We start from the raw sequence: 18,752 nt of genomic DNA, 5'->3' as shown, positions 1-18,752 counted from the left end.
GCTGCACATCGCTGGAGCCTAGAAGGCGAGTAAAGGCTGCTGGCAATACGGGGACATCTGGCTACACTGGAGACACCATGCCTAGCTAACTATCCTGAGGATCCAGCTGCCTGATGCCCCCCCCCCCCCCCTTCCCGCATGTAAAACATTAGATTAGCAAGAGTTCAAATCGCGAAGTGCTCAGGAAAAAAAAAAAAAAAATCGCTCCTAGTGTGTTTCTGGCCTCAGGGAGCTTCACATATGCATTCAAAAGACAGAGCAATACCACTTTAAAGTATGAGGTAAGGGTTAAGCCTTGTACAGATAGTAGATGAAACGCAACCGATAACTTCCTCTGCCCCCCTCCCCCCAATATCTTTATAATTATAAGCAGGGATTGCAACAACAGCTTTTATTATAGTAGATTTACTTTGTTTTTACAAATGAGAACATTTATTATGACAATACTCCACTGTAAAAAGGCATTAAAAAAATAAAATTCCACAGTAGTGGAAAAGCAACTCCATATCGTATGGATACTTCACAAAGCCTGATCCCAGCATATAAAAGCCTCAGAAAAGACAGACCAGCTTCAAGAATGTGGCCACCAAACATGTTAAAAGTAGGACAGACTTCTTTGCAGCATAGTAGTGTTTGTCACCAAACTCTCTAAAGTTTGACATGCAATTTTATAAAAATTAAAAAACAAAAAGTTTCCCTTTTCCACAAAGTTTGAGCTCTTTCTGCAACAAGCCACATATTAAAAAAATCCACAAAACCATGGGTTTGCATATCTTCTTAATTACATTGACAGGGTATTTGAGCAGCTTAAATCTTCCAGAATATCCTTTTTTTGTATAAAACATAAGCAATCAGCACCCAAATAGAAGTGGCAACAAGATTTTGGGTAAGGTGCTGAGCGTGGGATTGACTGTTCTGCATTTTCCATTTAAAAGGGAAGTAATTTTCAAATACTTCATGGCCAACATAGACAAGAATAGAGTTCATTCCTGAGGGAAGAAAAAAAATTATTTAATATTAAAAGTATGCAGTTGATATAAAACAACAAGCTCAAGTGGGTATTAGATAAATCACTTAGGAAGGGTCACACTTGAGAAAACCACAGGTTTTGCCGCAAAACAGAAAAAAAAATGCATTAAAAACGCACCCCAAAATGCGCAAATGTGCGGCAAAACCCTTGCAGGGATTCCTCTGCAAGTGTGATCGTTCCTTTAAAGGGGAACTTCAGCCTAAACAAACATACTGTCATTAAGTTACATTAGTTATGTTAATTAGAATAAATAGGTAATATAATCTCTTACCCACCCAGTTTTAAAAGAGCAGGCAAATGTTTGTGATTCATGGGAGCAGCCATCTTTTTGGTTGAAAGGAGGTGACAGGGAGCAGGAGACACAGTTCCAACCGTCCTGTGTCCTGATTACCCCTCCCAGCTGCATGTGCTAGGCTTCAAATGTCAAATTCAAAATGTAATAAAAAAAATAAAAAAAAAATATTGCACCAAAACAGCAGAAAGAACATCAACATCAGAAATCCCATCATGCTTTGCATAGCATTAGGGGGAAAATGCCCGGGCAGTTTCTTTCTGTGCAGCTAAAAATCAGGCTTGTATAAGAGAAAATAAGTTCTGATGCTGTGAAACAGTTAAAGAAACACCAGGCCTTTCCAATGCTGCTGAGTCAATTTTTAGTCTGGAGGTTCACTTTAAACTAGATCAGGAGCTCAGGCACTGCCCACTTCCTGCACCACAGACAGGCGCTGCTATAGGGGACAAGGTTTTCAGAGATTGAGGCCTCTTTCACAGTAGGACGTAGGGTTTTGATGCGACATTAAGAGGTCGCAACGCAAATTACAACACAATGTCCCAAAAAAGTCGCAATGCAACTTAATGCCCCGGTATCGTTGCATACAGTAGAGCACACAGGCAATGAAAATTATGCTTCCAAGTCATTACTGAGCATGTGCAAACTGTCTAACGCAGCTTGGCCTTAAAGCTGCAGTGGCCTATTTTGTGAAAAAAAGGCCTGGTCTTTGGGGGGGGGGGGGAGGGTTACCACTGCAGTCCTCAAGAGGTTAATGTTATCATCTCGTGAGCATATAAGAATAAAACAAAGCTTACCATTTTCCTTTACCTTGTATTTCAGCGCTTTATACATGTAGGCTAGACAGACCTCTCATAATAAGAGAAAGTATTACTTTATATTGGTATACCTTATCTGCTATGCACCTTTTACTGGATGCACTGTGTATTATCCATATTACTCATTTGTAACACCTGCTTCCATGTGTTCATACTTTGCTGGCTAGTCTTCAAATTTGTTACATTTGCATTGATGCCGATTATGGCCTGCAGGCACTATTGTGTAGTTGTGCAAGTTGTGTTATATAAACAATGCTTTATCTTACAAAGTATTCTCACTGTATTTTTGCAGTCGCTGTACATATTTACCACTTCAAACCCCTCCACTGAAGGGTTAAAACTGGTGTGTGCACAAGCATTTCAGCAAAAGGAACATTTTTTAAAAATGTCTTAATTTGCACTGATTCCTGCAAAATGGGCATTTAAAATGTCCAATTTGTGCACGAAGTGGTTAAATTATGTGTTAGTTTTGTGAATGACATTTCTCAATCCCCTTCATTTTTTTTTTACCTGGATAGAAAAATGGAAATCCTGTCCAGTAATGTTTGACATCCACCAAACCATATATTATGAGCAGCAGGAAGAAAGCAAAGCAGCTTAGGGTCGTCACATATGAAATTGACCTGTATTGGTTTAAAGAAAAAAAAAAAAAAAAAAAAAAAAAGGAGGGAACAAGAAGAATCTTTAAAATAAAATTACCGAAAGTAAACCGCACTGAAAATCACAATCTGTATATAAATATATTTACTTGCCTCTTTAGATGTATTCCTGGTTACCAAAAGTTGAAATAGTGACACAAGTTGAAATGTTTGGAAGCCCACTCCCAAACTGTTCTCATACACAGTGGCGTAGCAATAGGGGGGTGCAGAGGTTGCAACCGCATTGGGGCCCTTGGGCCAGAGGGGCCCTCCCTGAAGCACAATATTTGCTTTCTTTTGGTCCTGTGCTGGTAATCACTTCTATAGATGTTTCAAATAGTAGTTCAAACAAACTGTTTCCCGTCCCCTACTTGCACCTCTGACACTGTGGTTGTCTTTGGCAGGTTTTGGTGCGCCATATCAATCGGGGGGCCCCCCCATGTAAAATTGCACCAGGGCGCACAGCTCCTTAGCTACGCCACCGCTCATACAGTTTAAAAAAAAACACATTACATGTACCGTATATTTGTATATAAATGAAGTATGTGAAGAACTATGCTACAGTGCTCATTGCTGCCATCATTAGTGAAGGGCACTTCAGTCCAGTTTTCAGGTCAGAAATTCAATCACACGCTGTCTGGTGCAACAATCGTTTGCCTAAGGATAAGCCAAGAAATGTGAGTAGTGTGTCATCCATCTGGTATTGGGTTCCACCTTGAGTATAACTGAGGAGACATGATTCTCTGAGCAGGTCTACCTAACAAAGTTGAAACAAATGTATTTTTTCATGGGAAGGGAGAAGCAGACCAATGCACAGCTAAGATTGTTTGCCAACCTCACAAAGCTAAGGTCTTCAACCACAAGAAAAGCCTTACTTAACAAAAAAAAAAAAAAAAACCTACTGTGATGTTGCTGATGTGTACAAATAGAATATTGGCAACTTTACCCATATTATACAAGCAGCTTCACACACCAGCGCCCAAATTAGAGTGGCATCCTTTTTCAGCATACACGCAGATACGCTAAACCCCAATGCCTGATTCACACTACTTACCATTCTGCATTTGGTTTGCCGCTGCCAGACACATGCCACAATACCAATGGAAGCCCTGGCAAAAGCAAAATCAACTGCTGGGGCTTACCATTGGAGTAAAAACAGACCAATGGGAATCCTCCCTCCCCAGGGAAGGTTTTCAATGGTGCACCAATGAGAATCCTCAGGTGTGTTGCAAAGGAATGGGGAGCCCCAGTGGTTTAAGCTTCTGCAGGGGCTCCCATTGAAAATATTGGCACTTTTACCCAATGGCAACAGCTTTGGACCAGACTGAGTGCGTTACAGAAAAAGGTAAAAAGACCAGAAGAAAGTGCAGAGAGAACTGGGGACCAAACATTTTGAATAGATTTCATGCGGAAATCTATTCAAAGTCTGTGTGTAGTGCGTGGATGGATTTGATCAGATACCTCTCTGATCAGATAATCATCTGATTATGATCTGTTAGGCCACATCAACCAGTGTATTGTCAGCTTAATTCTACACAAGCTATAGGTTTCTTTTCAAAACCTAACACTTACGGCACAGGATTGTTGTAGCTTACCACATGTTTTTGTTCACCGGAATAAAGCCTTCATTTGTTGAACATTTTGTCAGTATAGCTGAAATAACACCCTGAAATGAAAGGAGATAAAAGGATTAGATCGCACATACTCTATGTGGAACATACTAAAGGTGAGGGGTCATTTTATATGTCCAATTATTTACAAAAAAGGATCTCAGCCATTTATCCCTACATATGCCCCTTTGGAAAATTATTTTTACGGTGTGTGCAGAATAAATAACGCTTATCTGATTGGGAAAAGTAAGATCAACAAGTTTTAAACACTTTATTTCAAAATACTAAAGAAGTTTAATACTACAAAAGTTGACTTAATCCTGACCCCTATGCACATTGGTGTCTAGCAAATGCCCCTACACTGTAGTCAGATTTAGATTACTGAATGTTATACTTTATATGTAGTAACAAAGTGTTCTAGGATTAGCTTTTGGGAGTCTCTCTAGCCATATTAGAATGAAGTGTGCCAATTCTGCTTTATTGCCAGGCATAATTGGTTTGAACAGACCTCAGCTCCAAGAGTACATTAAGCCTACACCAACATGAAAAAGTATCAGTATCTCAAGAATAACTCATTTTATTGGTATAGAATATATAATCAGGACTGTAAGCCATTCAAAGTCTTGTATGGTTTAAGGGCCGGCTCAAATTTGTTAAAAAAAAAAAAAAAAAAAAAAAAGGTATCCGTGGGATATAAGTTTTTAAAGCTCAACAGAAACGCAGGAAGCGGATCCTACTTTAAAAATAGGACCCACTTCCATGTACGATCCATGTTTCTGCATGGGTGGATCTGTGTTGCACAGAAAGATCGGCTTTGACGGGAAACATGTCCAATGCAAGCCTATGAGAACGGACGCTGTCCTCTCTCACTAGGCTAGTCGCCACATCCTGTCGCCGTCATACTCACACGTCCCGCTGTCCATCACAGCTGCTCGGCCCTTTCTGAAGAGCCCAGAGGCCGACAGAAGAATGGGGAGTCTCCATTGGGCTGCAATAAACCAATGGGAATCCTCAGCAACAGAGAGCATTATCATTGGTTAATGTTGAACCAATTAAACTTCCCTCTGTTGCTAGGCAGAATTGGCCCGCTCCAGCAAAAAAAAAAAAAAAAAAAAAAGTCTTCAAACAGTATCAAAAGTTTATTGCAAAGATATCATAAACAACCACATAAAACACTGCCTTAAAAAAAATAAAAAATACATGGTCATGTATACACAAGTCAGCTGACAGTGCTCACAACCTAACTGACATCAAACCTAACTGGATAGTTGTGAACAGAGGGGTCACCACCTTAAATCTCAAGCTCACTCCAACCTGAATTATCACAAATTCTGTTTTAGGAAAGCAAACTTGTTTTTCTTAACATCTTAGTAAGGGGGCTTTTAGGACCATTGTAGTCCCTTACACACTCCAATGAGTTCTGGGTCACCATGAGCTTGCTGGTTAGTCTGTGCCTCTCGGATTTACAAGACCTACTCCATAGAGCCAAATTAATCCATGCCATGCACTGATGAGGATCAAACAATCCGAAACAGTCTGTACAGAGCCATAATAATCCAACATGCATACAAATTAACAAGCTGACACATCATTGCATTCCAGCGGTTCTGGAGGTGTGTTTAGCTTCTAAGGGTACAATGGTTAATTTGCATATATTCAGCAATGTTGCTCTGGGAGACATCTCAAGCTCACTCCAACCTGAATTATCGCAAATTCTTTCTGTTTTAGGAAAGCAAACTTTTTTTCACCTTAAATCACAAAGGTTCCAATTCCAGAGACTATATCCTTGGTTAGTTGGTTAGGCAGTCCCCAAACTGAGCAATATATAAGGGAGAATTGCCACAAAAGTAAGCAGGTCATGAGCCAGTCCACTGTCCAACATAAGCAAGCTCTTAACATTTTTGAGCAGATCATAAGCCAGTCTGCTGTATCTCACCAGCACTAAGCAAGCTCCTAGTAGCAATGATCACAAAGATGGTATCAAATCAATGTCTCAGCTGTGCAGCAGAAAAAACGACTCCACATCTCAACTGCATGCATAGACTTGCTCTATCTGCAGTTATGTATAGCTTGCAAGCACATCTCAAGCAGAGCGTGATCACACAGTTGCCCGGTTGGGCTCTCACCAACGCCAGGTCGATTGGGTACTCTGCTCTGCTACCGCCAGTGTCCAGCTCTGTGCATGTACTGGAACCATTTTGAAGGAGTGCATCCGAAACGCCGTGCGTCAATGGTGACCTGGCACGCGCTGATATTATGCCTGTCATTATTAAAGAGCTTTTGAATAAATACTTATTTTTAAGACGGTGCAGATCCTTCCAACTTATACCTGGTGTCTATATAGACAGAAAGCATACTGCATTACAAATTACAGACACTAGAAGGCAGCAGTAACAATGGCTGCAGATGGCTCTGCTTCTCTATAGCATCCTGCAAACTTCAGTGATGCTAATTTCTGCACTGTGACGTCAGAAGGCACGACCCAGCTTAGCACAGCCTGCGGCCGACAGTGGGGACCCCTGCCTTACATCATCCAAGGTGGATTCAGAGCAACACTTTAAAGATGGCCTTTTTCATTGTGTGAGATAAATCACACCTGCTGGAGTACTAAAATCAATAGAGAAATGAATTACTGTATGAGTCACAAATCAAGACACTGCAAGTTTCCATAAGTGCAGTATATGGGATGGCAAGGTAACAGCAGAGGTTGTTCTGCCCAATAAAGGCCAAAACAAAATTAGTAGGTTTGCTCATGAGGACAAGGATCACCATTCCCTTTCACTCCTCTGGGCTCTACAGAAACAGGAACCTTTTAGATACAAAAGAGATGTATCCATTTTGTTACATTCAAAATATTTAATTGCATATTGGAGAATATGTTAACTGATTTCAGCACACTTCATATATTAAAGGAGGGGGGGGGGGGGGGGGGGCGAAAATGACGAAAAAAAAACAAACCAAACACACACATCCTAAAACAAACCACAAATAATTACCGGTACCCACCATGACGACACTCCATGTAAAAAACCTCACCAGGACCTGTTTGTGCTGATTCTTGTAAAACATTAATATTTTGCCAGCCTGTACCATTAAAGAGAAAAAGTAAGAACATGTTACAAAACCAAAGATGCTATATATCGAGGGTGCACAATACGTCAATTGCGATCTACCAGTAGATCACTAAGGACTGCTGGGTAGATCACGGTCATGTGCTATGAATTAGTACACACACGCCGTAAGCGCAGTGCAGACAAATTGTGCTGCCCTATGTAGGGCAGTGCGAGCCCAGTCAGAGGTGCAGCAAAGAGCCAGCATCCAGGGTCCTTTCCCTCCAGGCAGTACACAGGCAGCGATGTGGCTCTTTCCTTTAGCAGTTCCGCAGGCTTGACGGGGGAGGGGGGGGTTAGGGGGGGGGGGGAGGGCTGACGGTTGACAAACGACATGTGCAGCCATGAGCGCCAGACTAAAGTGCCTGAGGTAGAAGGTGAAGAGCTGCTAATGGGGGGGGGAGGGAAGAGGGAATGTGGGGTGCTAATACTGAGGACATGCCTGTCTATTCTTGGTTATGGGGTGGCCAATATGGGACAGCCATCTAGTGCTTCAAATTTAGCAAACTACACTTAATGTATCTAAATGTCTGTATAGGCAATTTACTCCTGCATTAGGGGCATACCTAGAAATCATGTTGCCCCATAACAAGGTTTGGTTTGATCGTTTGGTTGCTCAATCATAATTGACAGTGTGTACCATGGTAATAATTATCCAATCTTTTTCAGCCAATCTTACCATTTCTATGTAATATAAGGGACTGCCCAAGTTATCCATCCACTATATTCACTCAATTTACCCTTATACTACATAGATTTGGTAAAATTGGATGAAAAAGATTGGATCATTAGTGGCAACCTTATGCTATGTACACACTTGATATAAAAGTCTTTAGGAAAAGGCAAGATTACAGACCAATTTTACCCCCTTCCATGTAGTATGAGAGCGTAGTCTACACCAGGCATGGGCAAACTTGGCCCTCCAGCTGTTAAGGAACTAAAAATCCCACAATGCATTTGCATTTATGAGTCATGACTGTGGCTGTCAGACACCTGCAATGCATCGTGGGACTTGTAGTTCCTCAACAGCTGTAGGGCCAAGTTTGACCATGCCTGCTCTACACAGTATTCTATTGAGCTAAACTCCCCATCAGAAAAATCTTTGCAATATGCTGTACACCTACAAAAGATCAGTTCCTGCAAAAGATTTGTTCCAGCAAAATGCATTCATAGTCTGATATCTGCAGATCTCATACACACCTTGTTTAAAGAGACTCTGAACCGAGAATAATTCTCGCTTCAGAGCTCATAGTTAGCAGGGGCATGTGTGCCCCTGCTAAACTGCCGGTATCGCGCCGCTAAACGGGGGCCCATTCACCCCCAAACCCCCCACTGCAACACTTGGTCGCTCCTGGAGGCAGGGCTAACGGCTGCAGCCCTGCCTCCAGTCGCGTCTATCAGCGGTGCATCGCCGCCTCTCCCCCGCCCCTGTCAGTGAAGGAAGACAGAGGGGCAGGGAGAGGCGGAGATACGCGCTGACAGACACGCGTGGGGCAGGGCTGCGGCGGTTAGCCCTGCCCCAACCAGGAAGCGCTCCACCGAGGTGATTTGGGGGTGAAGGGACCCCCGTTTAGCGGCGCGATAGCGGCGGTTTAGCAGGGGCACACATGCCCCTGCTAACTATGAGGTCTGAAGCGAGATTTAGGACGATCACAACAGCATGTGGGCGTGGTCATGGGTGGGGCCAAATATACAAGACCAAGTCTTACAAGTATACAAGCAGTGTGCTGTCCAACTTCGCAGGCATGGAGGGTCGTTTTTTTTTTCCCAGACCACATGGCGGAGGCCGACCGACCACAAAATGCAATCAGATTCGCAGAATATTTCCCCACAAAATGCAATGAGATTGGCAGCATATTTCCCCACAAATGCAATCTTATTGGCAGCACATTTCCCCACAAATGCAATGAGATTGGCAGCACATTTCCCCACAAAATGCTCTTTCCCCCATGCTGCGTGCGGCTGCCTAAATATACCTCCCTTGTTCTCCTCTGACCAAGTCACCAACGCAAAGAGTGCGACTGGACAGATTATTGGAGGAGATAATAAGATAACAGAGTGGCTGGAGAGGAAGGCAAGGGAGTCCACGCACCTCATGGAGCTGGTGGAAGCCCCAGGTAAGTATGAAAACAAAAAACTATTAAACATCTCAGAATTCCTTTAAAGGAAACCTGTAATGTCTTTAAAAAAAGTTTCACTTACCTGGAGCTTCTGCTAGCCCCCTGCAGCCTCCGTGGGCACACGCCGTCTCTGAACGATCCACCAGTCCCCCGCCGCAGCTAAGTTTTGTTCTTGCGGACTTGCAAGTCTTTGTCCACTGCCCCTGGCCACACAAACGTCCTCATTCGCACTCCCATCACCAAGAGCATCCTGCACAGTACAAGAAAACCTTGCACTGCACCCGCGCAGGACACTCATGGCGAAGGGAACGCGAACGTAGATGCGCATGGCCAGGGACATCGACTTGCGAGAATAAAACTTGGCTGCAACAGGAGACAAGAAGACTTTTTTTTTTAAGACATTACAGGTTTAATAGCATATAACAAGCATGTATACAGGGTGTCTAACAAGTGTCCATCTTGTGTTGAAGTACTGTGGCTGGCAAGGGCTTGGAGTTTTCCACACAGTGCACAGCATGCAGGATACTAGTAGTGGCTGAGGCTGCACTCTGCTTCTGTCTGTTCACCCTTCTCCCTCTATTGTCAGCTCACCTCTCCCCCCTCCCATCTCAGCCTCCTCTCTCTGTCCTGTGTCAGGCTGTCCACTTTTCTTCTCCCCCTCCCATCTGAGGCTTCCTTATCTTATCCCCGACATTTCGATGACTTGCTTTCACACACAGCCTGTGTGTTATTGCCGCTGGCTTGTTTCCGCCTCCTCCCCCTAGCGGTCGGCACTTCCTAGCTCACTTCTCCTGCAGCCCAAGCGGCAGAAGAACAGCTTGCAGAGATCCACTGAGGCTGAGATGAGCCGATGGCAGAAGAACCGTTTGCAGAGATTCTCTGCAAGCGGTTCTTCTGCTGCTTGGGCTTGCAGTATTCGGCTCATCTCAGCCGCAATGGATCTCTGCAAGTGTGTTCGGCTCTCTTCACTTCACTGGACATTTCAAAAATCCGGTAGGACAGCCCGGGCAAGTCTGAAAAAGTGGACCTGTCGGGGCAAAAAAAAGAGGACGCATGGTCAGCCTAGTTAAACAAGGTGTAATTGAGATCTGCAGATATCAGACTATGACTGCATTTAGCAGGAACTGATCTTTGGCAGATACTGATCTGTTGCATGTGTACAGCATCTTTGTGCACATCATCTTGCAAAGATTTTTATCGGATGGAGAGCTCAGCTCAATAGAATAGACTGTAGGTATGGCTCTCATACAACATTGAGGGCTGGTGCACACAGAGCGGCTTTTTCAGCGTTTCTGCAGCCGCTTGGTCAATGCATCTCAATGGGCTGGTGCACACCAGAGTGGGAGGCGTTTTGCCGAAACGAATCCTCCCGGGGTGAGGCATTTTTTGGATTTCGGATGCGTTTCTGCCTCAATGTTAAGTATAGGAAAAACGCAAACCGCTCTGAAAAACGCCTGTTCAGAGCGGTTTTGCCGGCGTTTTTGTTACAGAAGCTGTTCAGTAACAGCTTTACTGTAACAATATATGAAATCTACTACACCAAAACCGCTACACAAAACGCTAGCTGAAACGCTACACAAAAATAAGAAAAGGAGTTTCAAAATCTGCTAGCATTTTGCGGATCTGCTAGCGGTTTTTGGTGTGCACCAGGCATAAATGTGGTGAAGTTGGTCTGTGATCTTGCCTTTTCCAAAGACTTTCGCAAAAAAACTTAAGTGTGTACGTAGTAGGGCTGCACGATTTTAGGGAAAAATCGAAATTGCGATATTTCTCTCAGAAATTGCAATTTAGATTTTCCCCGATTTTTTTCTAAACAAGCTTTTGCACTTAAGGTCAAGGGGGGTTGCGTTTCATTTCATGTTAAGACATACTATCTGCAGCAATTCATTGTGCCCACACTGCCCGGCCCGCTGTCTGTACCTTGTGTCTGGGCCCCGCTGTGCGCGGATTGGCCAGAAGCAGTGAATATGTATGAGTGTTAATGAGCGGGGGGCGGATGCACTCGAGCGAGCGGCGGGCACATGCAGCTTTACCAATCACTGGATAGCGATGGAATGACGGCAGCGGTAGGCGGAGCTGTACAGAGCATACAGCTCCGCCTACCGCTGCAGTCATTCCATCGCTATCCAGCGATTGGTAAAGCTGCATGTGCACGGCCGCTCGCTGGAGTGGATCCGCCCCCCCACTCATTAACACTCATACATATTCACTGCTTCCGGCCAATCCACGCACAGCGGGGCCAGACAAAAGGTACAGACAGCGGACCGAAAAACCAAGCATACTGACGATCAGCAGATAGTCTTGCCACGAACCGCGGTTTCGGTTTTAAACCGAAAAACTGTGCAGCCCTAGTACGTAGCATTACGGTGCATAACCTATCCAATTTTGATTGGCCAATGATTGACCAATTTTACCACCTCCATAGCATGAAGGCCAACAGGTTTTGTTATGTAGGTAAGCAATGATACTACAAGTAGTAAAATTGGCCAGTCAAAATTGGATGTGTGTACCAGGCTTAAGTTACAAGTGTGTATTATGATTATTGATTTATAAAGGGCCAACATATTCCGTGGCGCTGTACAAAGTAAGAAACAAACATGGGGTACATAATACAGACAATGGTGCACACCAATATACAAGATACATAATTAGGTGACCAAATGATACAAAATATAAAATTGGTAGGGACAGTGATAAAAGTAACATGATGAATAAAATGTATGATTTCCAAGACACAAAAGGGGAGAGAGCCCTGCCCTTACGAGCTTATATGGGCCTTTATACTGTCTGCTGCAATACGGGTTAACTACCCTTACAATCATTCTGGTTTCGATATTTTAAATCCACTTCACTAGCATTTTTTGCCTAAGGTTAAAAAATTATACCACACACACACACACACACACACACACACACACACACACACACACACACACACACACACACACACACACACACACACACACACACACACACACACACACACACACACACACACACACACACACACACACACACGGTGAGTAGGGATGGTCAATGAGATGCAAATATTGGAGATTATGCAAATTTTATAATTGCATACAAATGTATGCAGCTTGAAAAAGAACCAAATGCTAAAACAATTGAGTGGCCCAGTTTGAAACTGCATACATACATACACACACACACATAATTTTTTTTTTATTTCATGAAAAAGTTGCATCAACGTCTCATTGACCATCACTATTGGCGAGGTGTGATAGGCTTTCGCTTAGGGGTGGTTGGAAGAAGAATAAAGGACAGTTCCAGCATTTCACACTACTGTTGTGCTGGTTATGCCAACTTATGAGGAGACTTACTATAGTCTCTATGATGCCCCGCATCCAGTTACCATAGCAAAACAAATTAAATCTAAAACATTTTACCGTAATAGTGCATATTACCTGAAGCCCAAGAAATGCAATCACAATGGAATTGATGGTTCCCAATATTCCTTCTGGATCATAAGGCACAGAGGTTTTATAAATCACCTGGATATAAACCATATGTGGATACAGATTAGTACATGCATATTGCTCTGTGAACAAAGGGTGGTTATAAAAAAAGTGAAAAACAAAAAACAAACGAGCAATGCTGGAGGCTTTATGGTTATAGTGCTTTCATGCCAGTTATATTCACATTACAAAGGAAAACGATCTGTCCGAATTAACTTGCAAGAGATTTAATCAGCATTGAAAATATGATCTAGCAGATGACATTGTAATCTGGTTCCATGATAAGAGAAATGTGTACAGTACATGTATAAAGGGCACAGAGTAAACATGGGCCCTGGGTGAAGTCGCTAGTAGAATATTCATAGTAGATCTGCAGCATTACTAATGCTGCATACACACTTGAGATAAGTCTTTGGAAAATGGAAGGGGGTAAAATTGGTCTGTGATCTTTCATGTAGTATGAGAGCCATACTCTACACAGTCTATTCTATGGAGCTGCACTCCCCATCAGATAAAAATCTTTGCAAGATGCTGCACACAAAAGATGCTGTAGACATTCAAAAGATAATTATCTGCAAAAGATCTCTTCCTGCAAAATATCCGTTCCTGCAAAATGCATTCATAGTCTATATCTGCAGATCCTCATACACACTTTGTTTAACAGATATTCATCTGCAGATCAGACAATTATCTGCAGATCTGAAGATCCATCCTGGTGGATCGGATCTGAAGATGATTGTCCGTTAAACAAGGTGTGTATGATGATCTGCAGATATCATAGACCATAAATGCATTTTGCAGGAACGGATATTTTGCTGGTCAGATCTTTTGCATTCATAGTCTATGAGATCTGCAGATCCTCATACACACCTTGTTTAACGGGCAATCATCTGCAGATCAGATCCACCAGGATGGATATTCAGATCTGCAGATGATTGTCAGATATGCAGATGATTGACTGTTAAACAAGGTGTGTGTATGAGGATCTGCAGATCTCATAGACTATGAATGCATTTTGCAGGAATGGATCTTTTGCAGGAACAGATCTTTTGCAGATAATGATCTTTTGAATGTGTACGGGCATCTTTGTGTGCAGCATCTTGCAAAGATTTTATCTGATGGGGAGTGCAGCTCCATAGAATAGACAGTGTAGAGTATGGCTCTCATACTACATGGAAGTGGGTAAAATTGGTCTGTGATCTTGCCTTTTCCAAAGACTTCTCAAGTGTGTATGCAGCATAAGGCTTCTATCTCCTCCTTACATTAATCCTCCCCCTAGCTACTCCTAAAACTAGCCCTACTGTAAACCCTATGTCTAACACTACCTGTCCCTTCTTGATATAAAATTCAGGGTCCATCTATATCCAGCACCCAAGTTACATGTTTCAGACTACAACAAATAAATACTGAGTACTAATCCTACATGTAAGAGAGATTGGCAACAAAGGCCCAGTGCACACCGAGCGGATTTGGATGCAATCCGCCGGCCGCATCCACCTGTAAATCCGCTTGGCTATTGTATTTCAATGGGCTGGTGCACACCGGCGGTTTGAGGTTTGTAGAAAACCGCAAAACGTGCCTCCTGCTGCACGTTTGCGGTTTGCTAAAAACCTCAAACTGCCGGTGTGCACCAGCCCATTGAAATACAATAGCCAAGCCGATTTACAGGCGGATGCGGCCCGCAGATCGCATCCAAATCGGCCCGGTGTGCACTGGACCAAATCTTTGAAATCCGCACCAAAAACCGCTAGCGTTTTGTGGATCTGCTAGTGGTTTTGGTGTGCACTGGGCCTCACTAAAAGAAGCAAAACTAATCAAGGCAGAGACTGGGAGAGGGCATTCCCCTGCACACTTATAAAAAATTTTTTTTGCACTTTGCCTGAAATAAATATGGAGTAGAAGGGAATAAATTAAAAGGAATGAGACTAGTTCGACAACCAATATTTTTGGTTCTTGTTGCTTTAAGAGGGAGACTAGGCAGAGATAAAAAACATACCTGTACAAGAGACTTATGAAAGGAGGTACTCCCAACTACTCCTGAAAGTAGTAAACTGAATAGATAATATTCAGGTCTTTAATTGCTGAGTAATGGTGTGTACACACTTGAAAGATAAATGAAAGATCTTAGACCAATTTTAATCACCTTCCATGTAGTATATGAGCATACTCTACACAGTCTATTCTATTGAGCTGAGAAAGAGAAGAACCAAGAGCCCAATATGGTGTAGTATGTAAAGGCAAAAGGATAAATGGAACGAGTATAAATTAGATACTCACAAACCAGGGTTACCTCCAGGCAACCACTGTATAGGCAGGTGAGGAGATTAGCCTGTCCTCACTTAGGATTAAGAAGTTGCTCTCTGTAGACTTGAATACAAGAAGGGGCATCCCCCTCCACCAAAGGTGGATATGAGACGTGTTATATATGATAACAGAGGCGCGAAAAGAATAAAAACAGTATTTAAAAGTTTTAAAAATTGCTTAGGAGGCAGCGGTGGACTTACCTCCCGTAAGCAGGCACAACAAACTGTATTCACAAAAAGGAAATATTAGTATACTCCAAGGTAGATAGCAACGCGTTTCACAGGTCAAGCCGGCTTCATCAGGCAAATACAGGAGGGAGCACACAACTGGGGGTAAGAGGCAACACATTTGTACATTTCCTAACATACCGCATAAGCATAAACAATAATGAGCATCTTAGAGTGAAAAGATTCACTAATTGTGATTGAATGTAATGTAAAATGGAAAGGGAAGGGAAAAAAGGAAAGGTTTTTCTTATTTTGAAGGGGGGGGGGGAGGGAAAAAAAAAAAAAAAAAAAAAAAAAGGGACAATGGGAAATCAAAAAGTTGATCTCAAGCATGTGGGTAACTTGACCGATAGAATACGTGGGGTATTTGTAATAGTCAACAGTTATAAATACCATCAGTTCTATGTATGCGTGTGTATAGTGTTATAGTAGTGAGGGGGAATGGAACTAGCTTAGAATATAAAACAGTGCAAAAGTGGTTAATGAAAAAAAATATATCAAAAATCTAGTTACTTACCAGCAGTATGTCTGGGTAGCACTTGGCGCCTCAGTAACCAAGTGCTACTGAACTGCCGTTTTTATAGTGGTGAATACCGCCCCCTAGTTCATTAGAATATGGGGCGGGCGCTTGGTTTCCTGCCATGCGCGATTACGTCATTACGCGTGCGTGCATGCGCACATTTGACACATCGAGTCTCTGAGATACGTATTATGTCATTACGCGATGCGCGCATGCGTATATTTGACGCGTCATTGCGTCTCTGGGATGCGTGTCATCAGTCTAGATTTTTGATGTTTTTTTCATTAACCACTTTTGCACTGTTTTATATTCCCAAGCTAGTTCCATTCCCCCTCACTACTATAACACTATACACACGCATACATAGAACTGATGGTATTTATAACTGTTGACTATTACAAATACCCCACGTATTATATCGGTCAAGTTACCCACATGCTTGAGATCAACTTTTTGATGCCCCCCCTCCCCCCCCCCCCCCGTTTTGTTATCCTTCCCCTCCCTCCTTCCCCCCCCTTTTTTTCCCCTCCCCCCTTAATAAGAAAACCCTTCCTTTTTTTCCTGCCCTTCCCATTTACATTATTACATTCAATCACAATGAGTGAATCTTTTCACTCTAAGATGCTCATTATTGTTTATGCTTATGCGGTATGTTCGGAAATGTACAAATGTGTCGCCTCTTACCCCCAGTTGTGTGCTCCCTCCTGTATTTGCCTGATGAAGTGGGCTTGACCTGCGAAATGCGTTGTGATCTACCTTGGAGTATACCAATAAATATTTCCCTTTTGTGAATACACAGTTTGTTGTGCCTGCTTATGGGAGGTAAGTCCACCGCTGCCTCCTAAGCAATTTTTAAAAAACTTTTAAATACTGTTTTTATTCTTTTGGCGCCTCTGTTCTCAAATATAACACATATTCTATTGAGCTTAACTCCATCAGATAAAAATCTTTGCAAGATGTACATAAAGATGCTGTACACATTCAACAGATCAGCATCTGCAAAAGATCTGACCAGCAAAATATCCGTTCCTGCAAAATGCATTTATAGTCTATGATATCTGCAGATCTCATACACACCTTGTTTAACGGACAATCATCTGCAGATCAGATCCACCAGGATGGATCTTCAGATCTGCAGATAATTGTCTGATCTGCAGATGAATATCTGTTAAACAAAGTGTGTATGAGGATCTGCAGATATAGACTATGAATGCATTTTGCAGGAACGGATCTTTTGCAGGAACAGATCTTTTGCAGGAACAGATCTTTTGCAGATACTGATCTTTTGAATGTGTACAGCATCTTTGTGTGCAGCATCTTGCAAAGATTTTTATCTGATGGGGAGTTCAGCTCAATAGAACAGACTGTGTAGAGTATGGCTCTCATACTACATGAATTGGGGTAAAATTGGTCTAAGATCTTTCAAGTGTGTAGACACCATAAGGCTACTTTCTCACTGGTGTGTTGCATTGAGAGAGAAAAAAAAAAAAACAAACAAACAAAAAAAAGCCTTGCTAATGTATTGCAATATATTTTAAAGCCAATGGGTACCGGATTAAAAAAGAAAAAAAGTCAGATACTCACCTAAGGAGAGGGAAGGCTCGGTCCTAATGAGCCTTCCCTCGCCTCTCCCGGTGCCCTCGGTGCTGCGCTGGCTCCCCCGTTCGCGTCCGCAGCCGCAGGGACTTCGGAGGTCTTCGGGAGCACTCGGGCTTCCGAAGACGGGCCGCTCCATACTACGTACGCGCGAGTGCGTCATAGAGGGCGCTCGCGCATGCGTAGTATGGAGCGGCCGCGTCATCGGGAGCCTGAGTGCTCCCGAAAGCTCCCGAAGGCATGCGGAAGTGGCAGTATTTGACCGAACTGGTCGAATACTGCTACGGGGGATCCTGCGCGAGACCGGGCACCAGGAGAGGAGGGGGAAGGCTCATTAGGACCGAGCCTTCCCTCTCCTTAGGTGAGTATCTGACTTTTTCTTTTTTAAATTGGTAAACATTCACTTTAACCTCCCTGGCGGTTTGTTAAAATCCGCCAGGGGGCAGCAAATACCTTTTTTTTTTTTTTCTTTTTTCATGTAGCGAGACAATGTCTCGCTACATGATAGCCGCTGCTGAGCGGCATCCCCCCAGCCCCTCCGATCGCCGCCGGCGAATGGAGATCAAGAGATCCCGTTCAAAGAACGGGATCTCTTGGAGGGCTTCCCCCGTCGCCATGGCGACGGGGCGGGATGACGTCACCGACGTCGTGACGTCAAAGGGGAATCCGATCCACCCCACGGCGCTGCCTGGCACTGATTGGCCAGGCAGCGCACGGGGTCTGGGGGGGGGCGGCTGCGGCGACGGGTATAGCGGCGGATCGGCGGGCAGCGGCAGCACTAACTGCGTGTAACAAAAAAAAATTATGCAAATCGGCCCAGCGGGGCCTGAGCGGTGCCTCCCGGCGGCATAGCCCGAGCTCAGCTCAGGCTTACCGCCAGGGAGGTTAATGGAGTTAAAGAGAGTGAAGCGAGAATAAATCTCGCTTCAGCTCTTATATATAGCAGGGGCATGTGTGCCCCTGCTAAAACGCCGCTATCCCGTGGCTAAACGGGGGTCCCTTCACCCCCAAATCCCC

General features: G+C 43.5%; 1 protein-coding gene across 1 annotated transcript in view; it reads right to left on the bottom strand.

Annotated features, from left to right (window-relative positions):
* Nucleotides 1-376: 376 nt before the first annotated feature.
* Nucleotides 377-18,752, bottom strand: part of HGSNAT (heparan-alpha-glucosaminide N-acetyltransferase) — a 71,566-nt gene continuing 53,190 nt past the window's right edge. Inside the window, exons 14-18 of the mRNA XM_068233666.1 lie at nt 13,038-13,124; nt 7,392-7,469; nt 4,371-4,441; nt 2,648-2,760; nt 377-989 (exon numbers count right to left, since the gene is read on the bottom strand). Of these exons, the coding sequence (XP_068089767.1) occupies nt 808-989; nt 2,648-2,760; nt 4,371-4,441; nt 7,392-7,469; nt 13,038-13,124 (531 nt within the window). The 3' untranslated portion in view covers nt 377-807. The remainder of the gene's footprint in view (nt 990-2,647; nt 2,761-4,370; nt 4,442-7,391; nt 7,470-13,037; nt 13,125-18,752) is intronic.

This window comes from Hyperolius riggenbachi, chromosome 1, assembly GCF_040937935.1.
Source record: "Hyperolius riggenbachi isolate aHypRig1 chromosome 1, aHypRig1.pri, whole genome shotgun sequence".
Classification (NCBI taxonomy): Eukaryota; Metazoa; Chordata; class Amphibia; order Anura; family Hyperoliidae; genus Hyperolius; species Hyperolius riggenbachi.
This window is presented reverse-complemented; position numbering and strand designations above follow the sequence as displayed.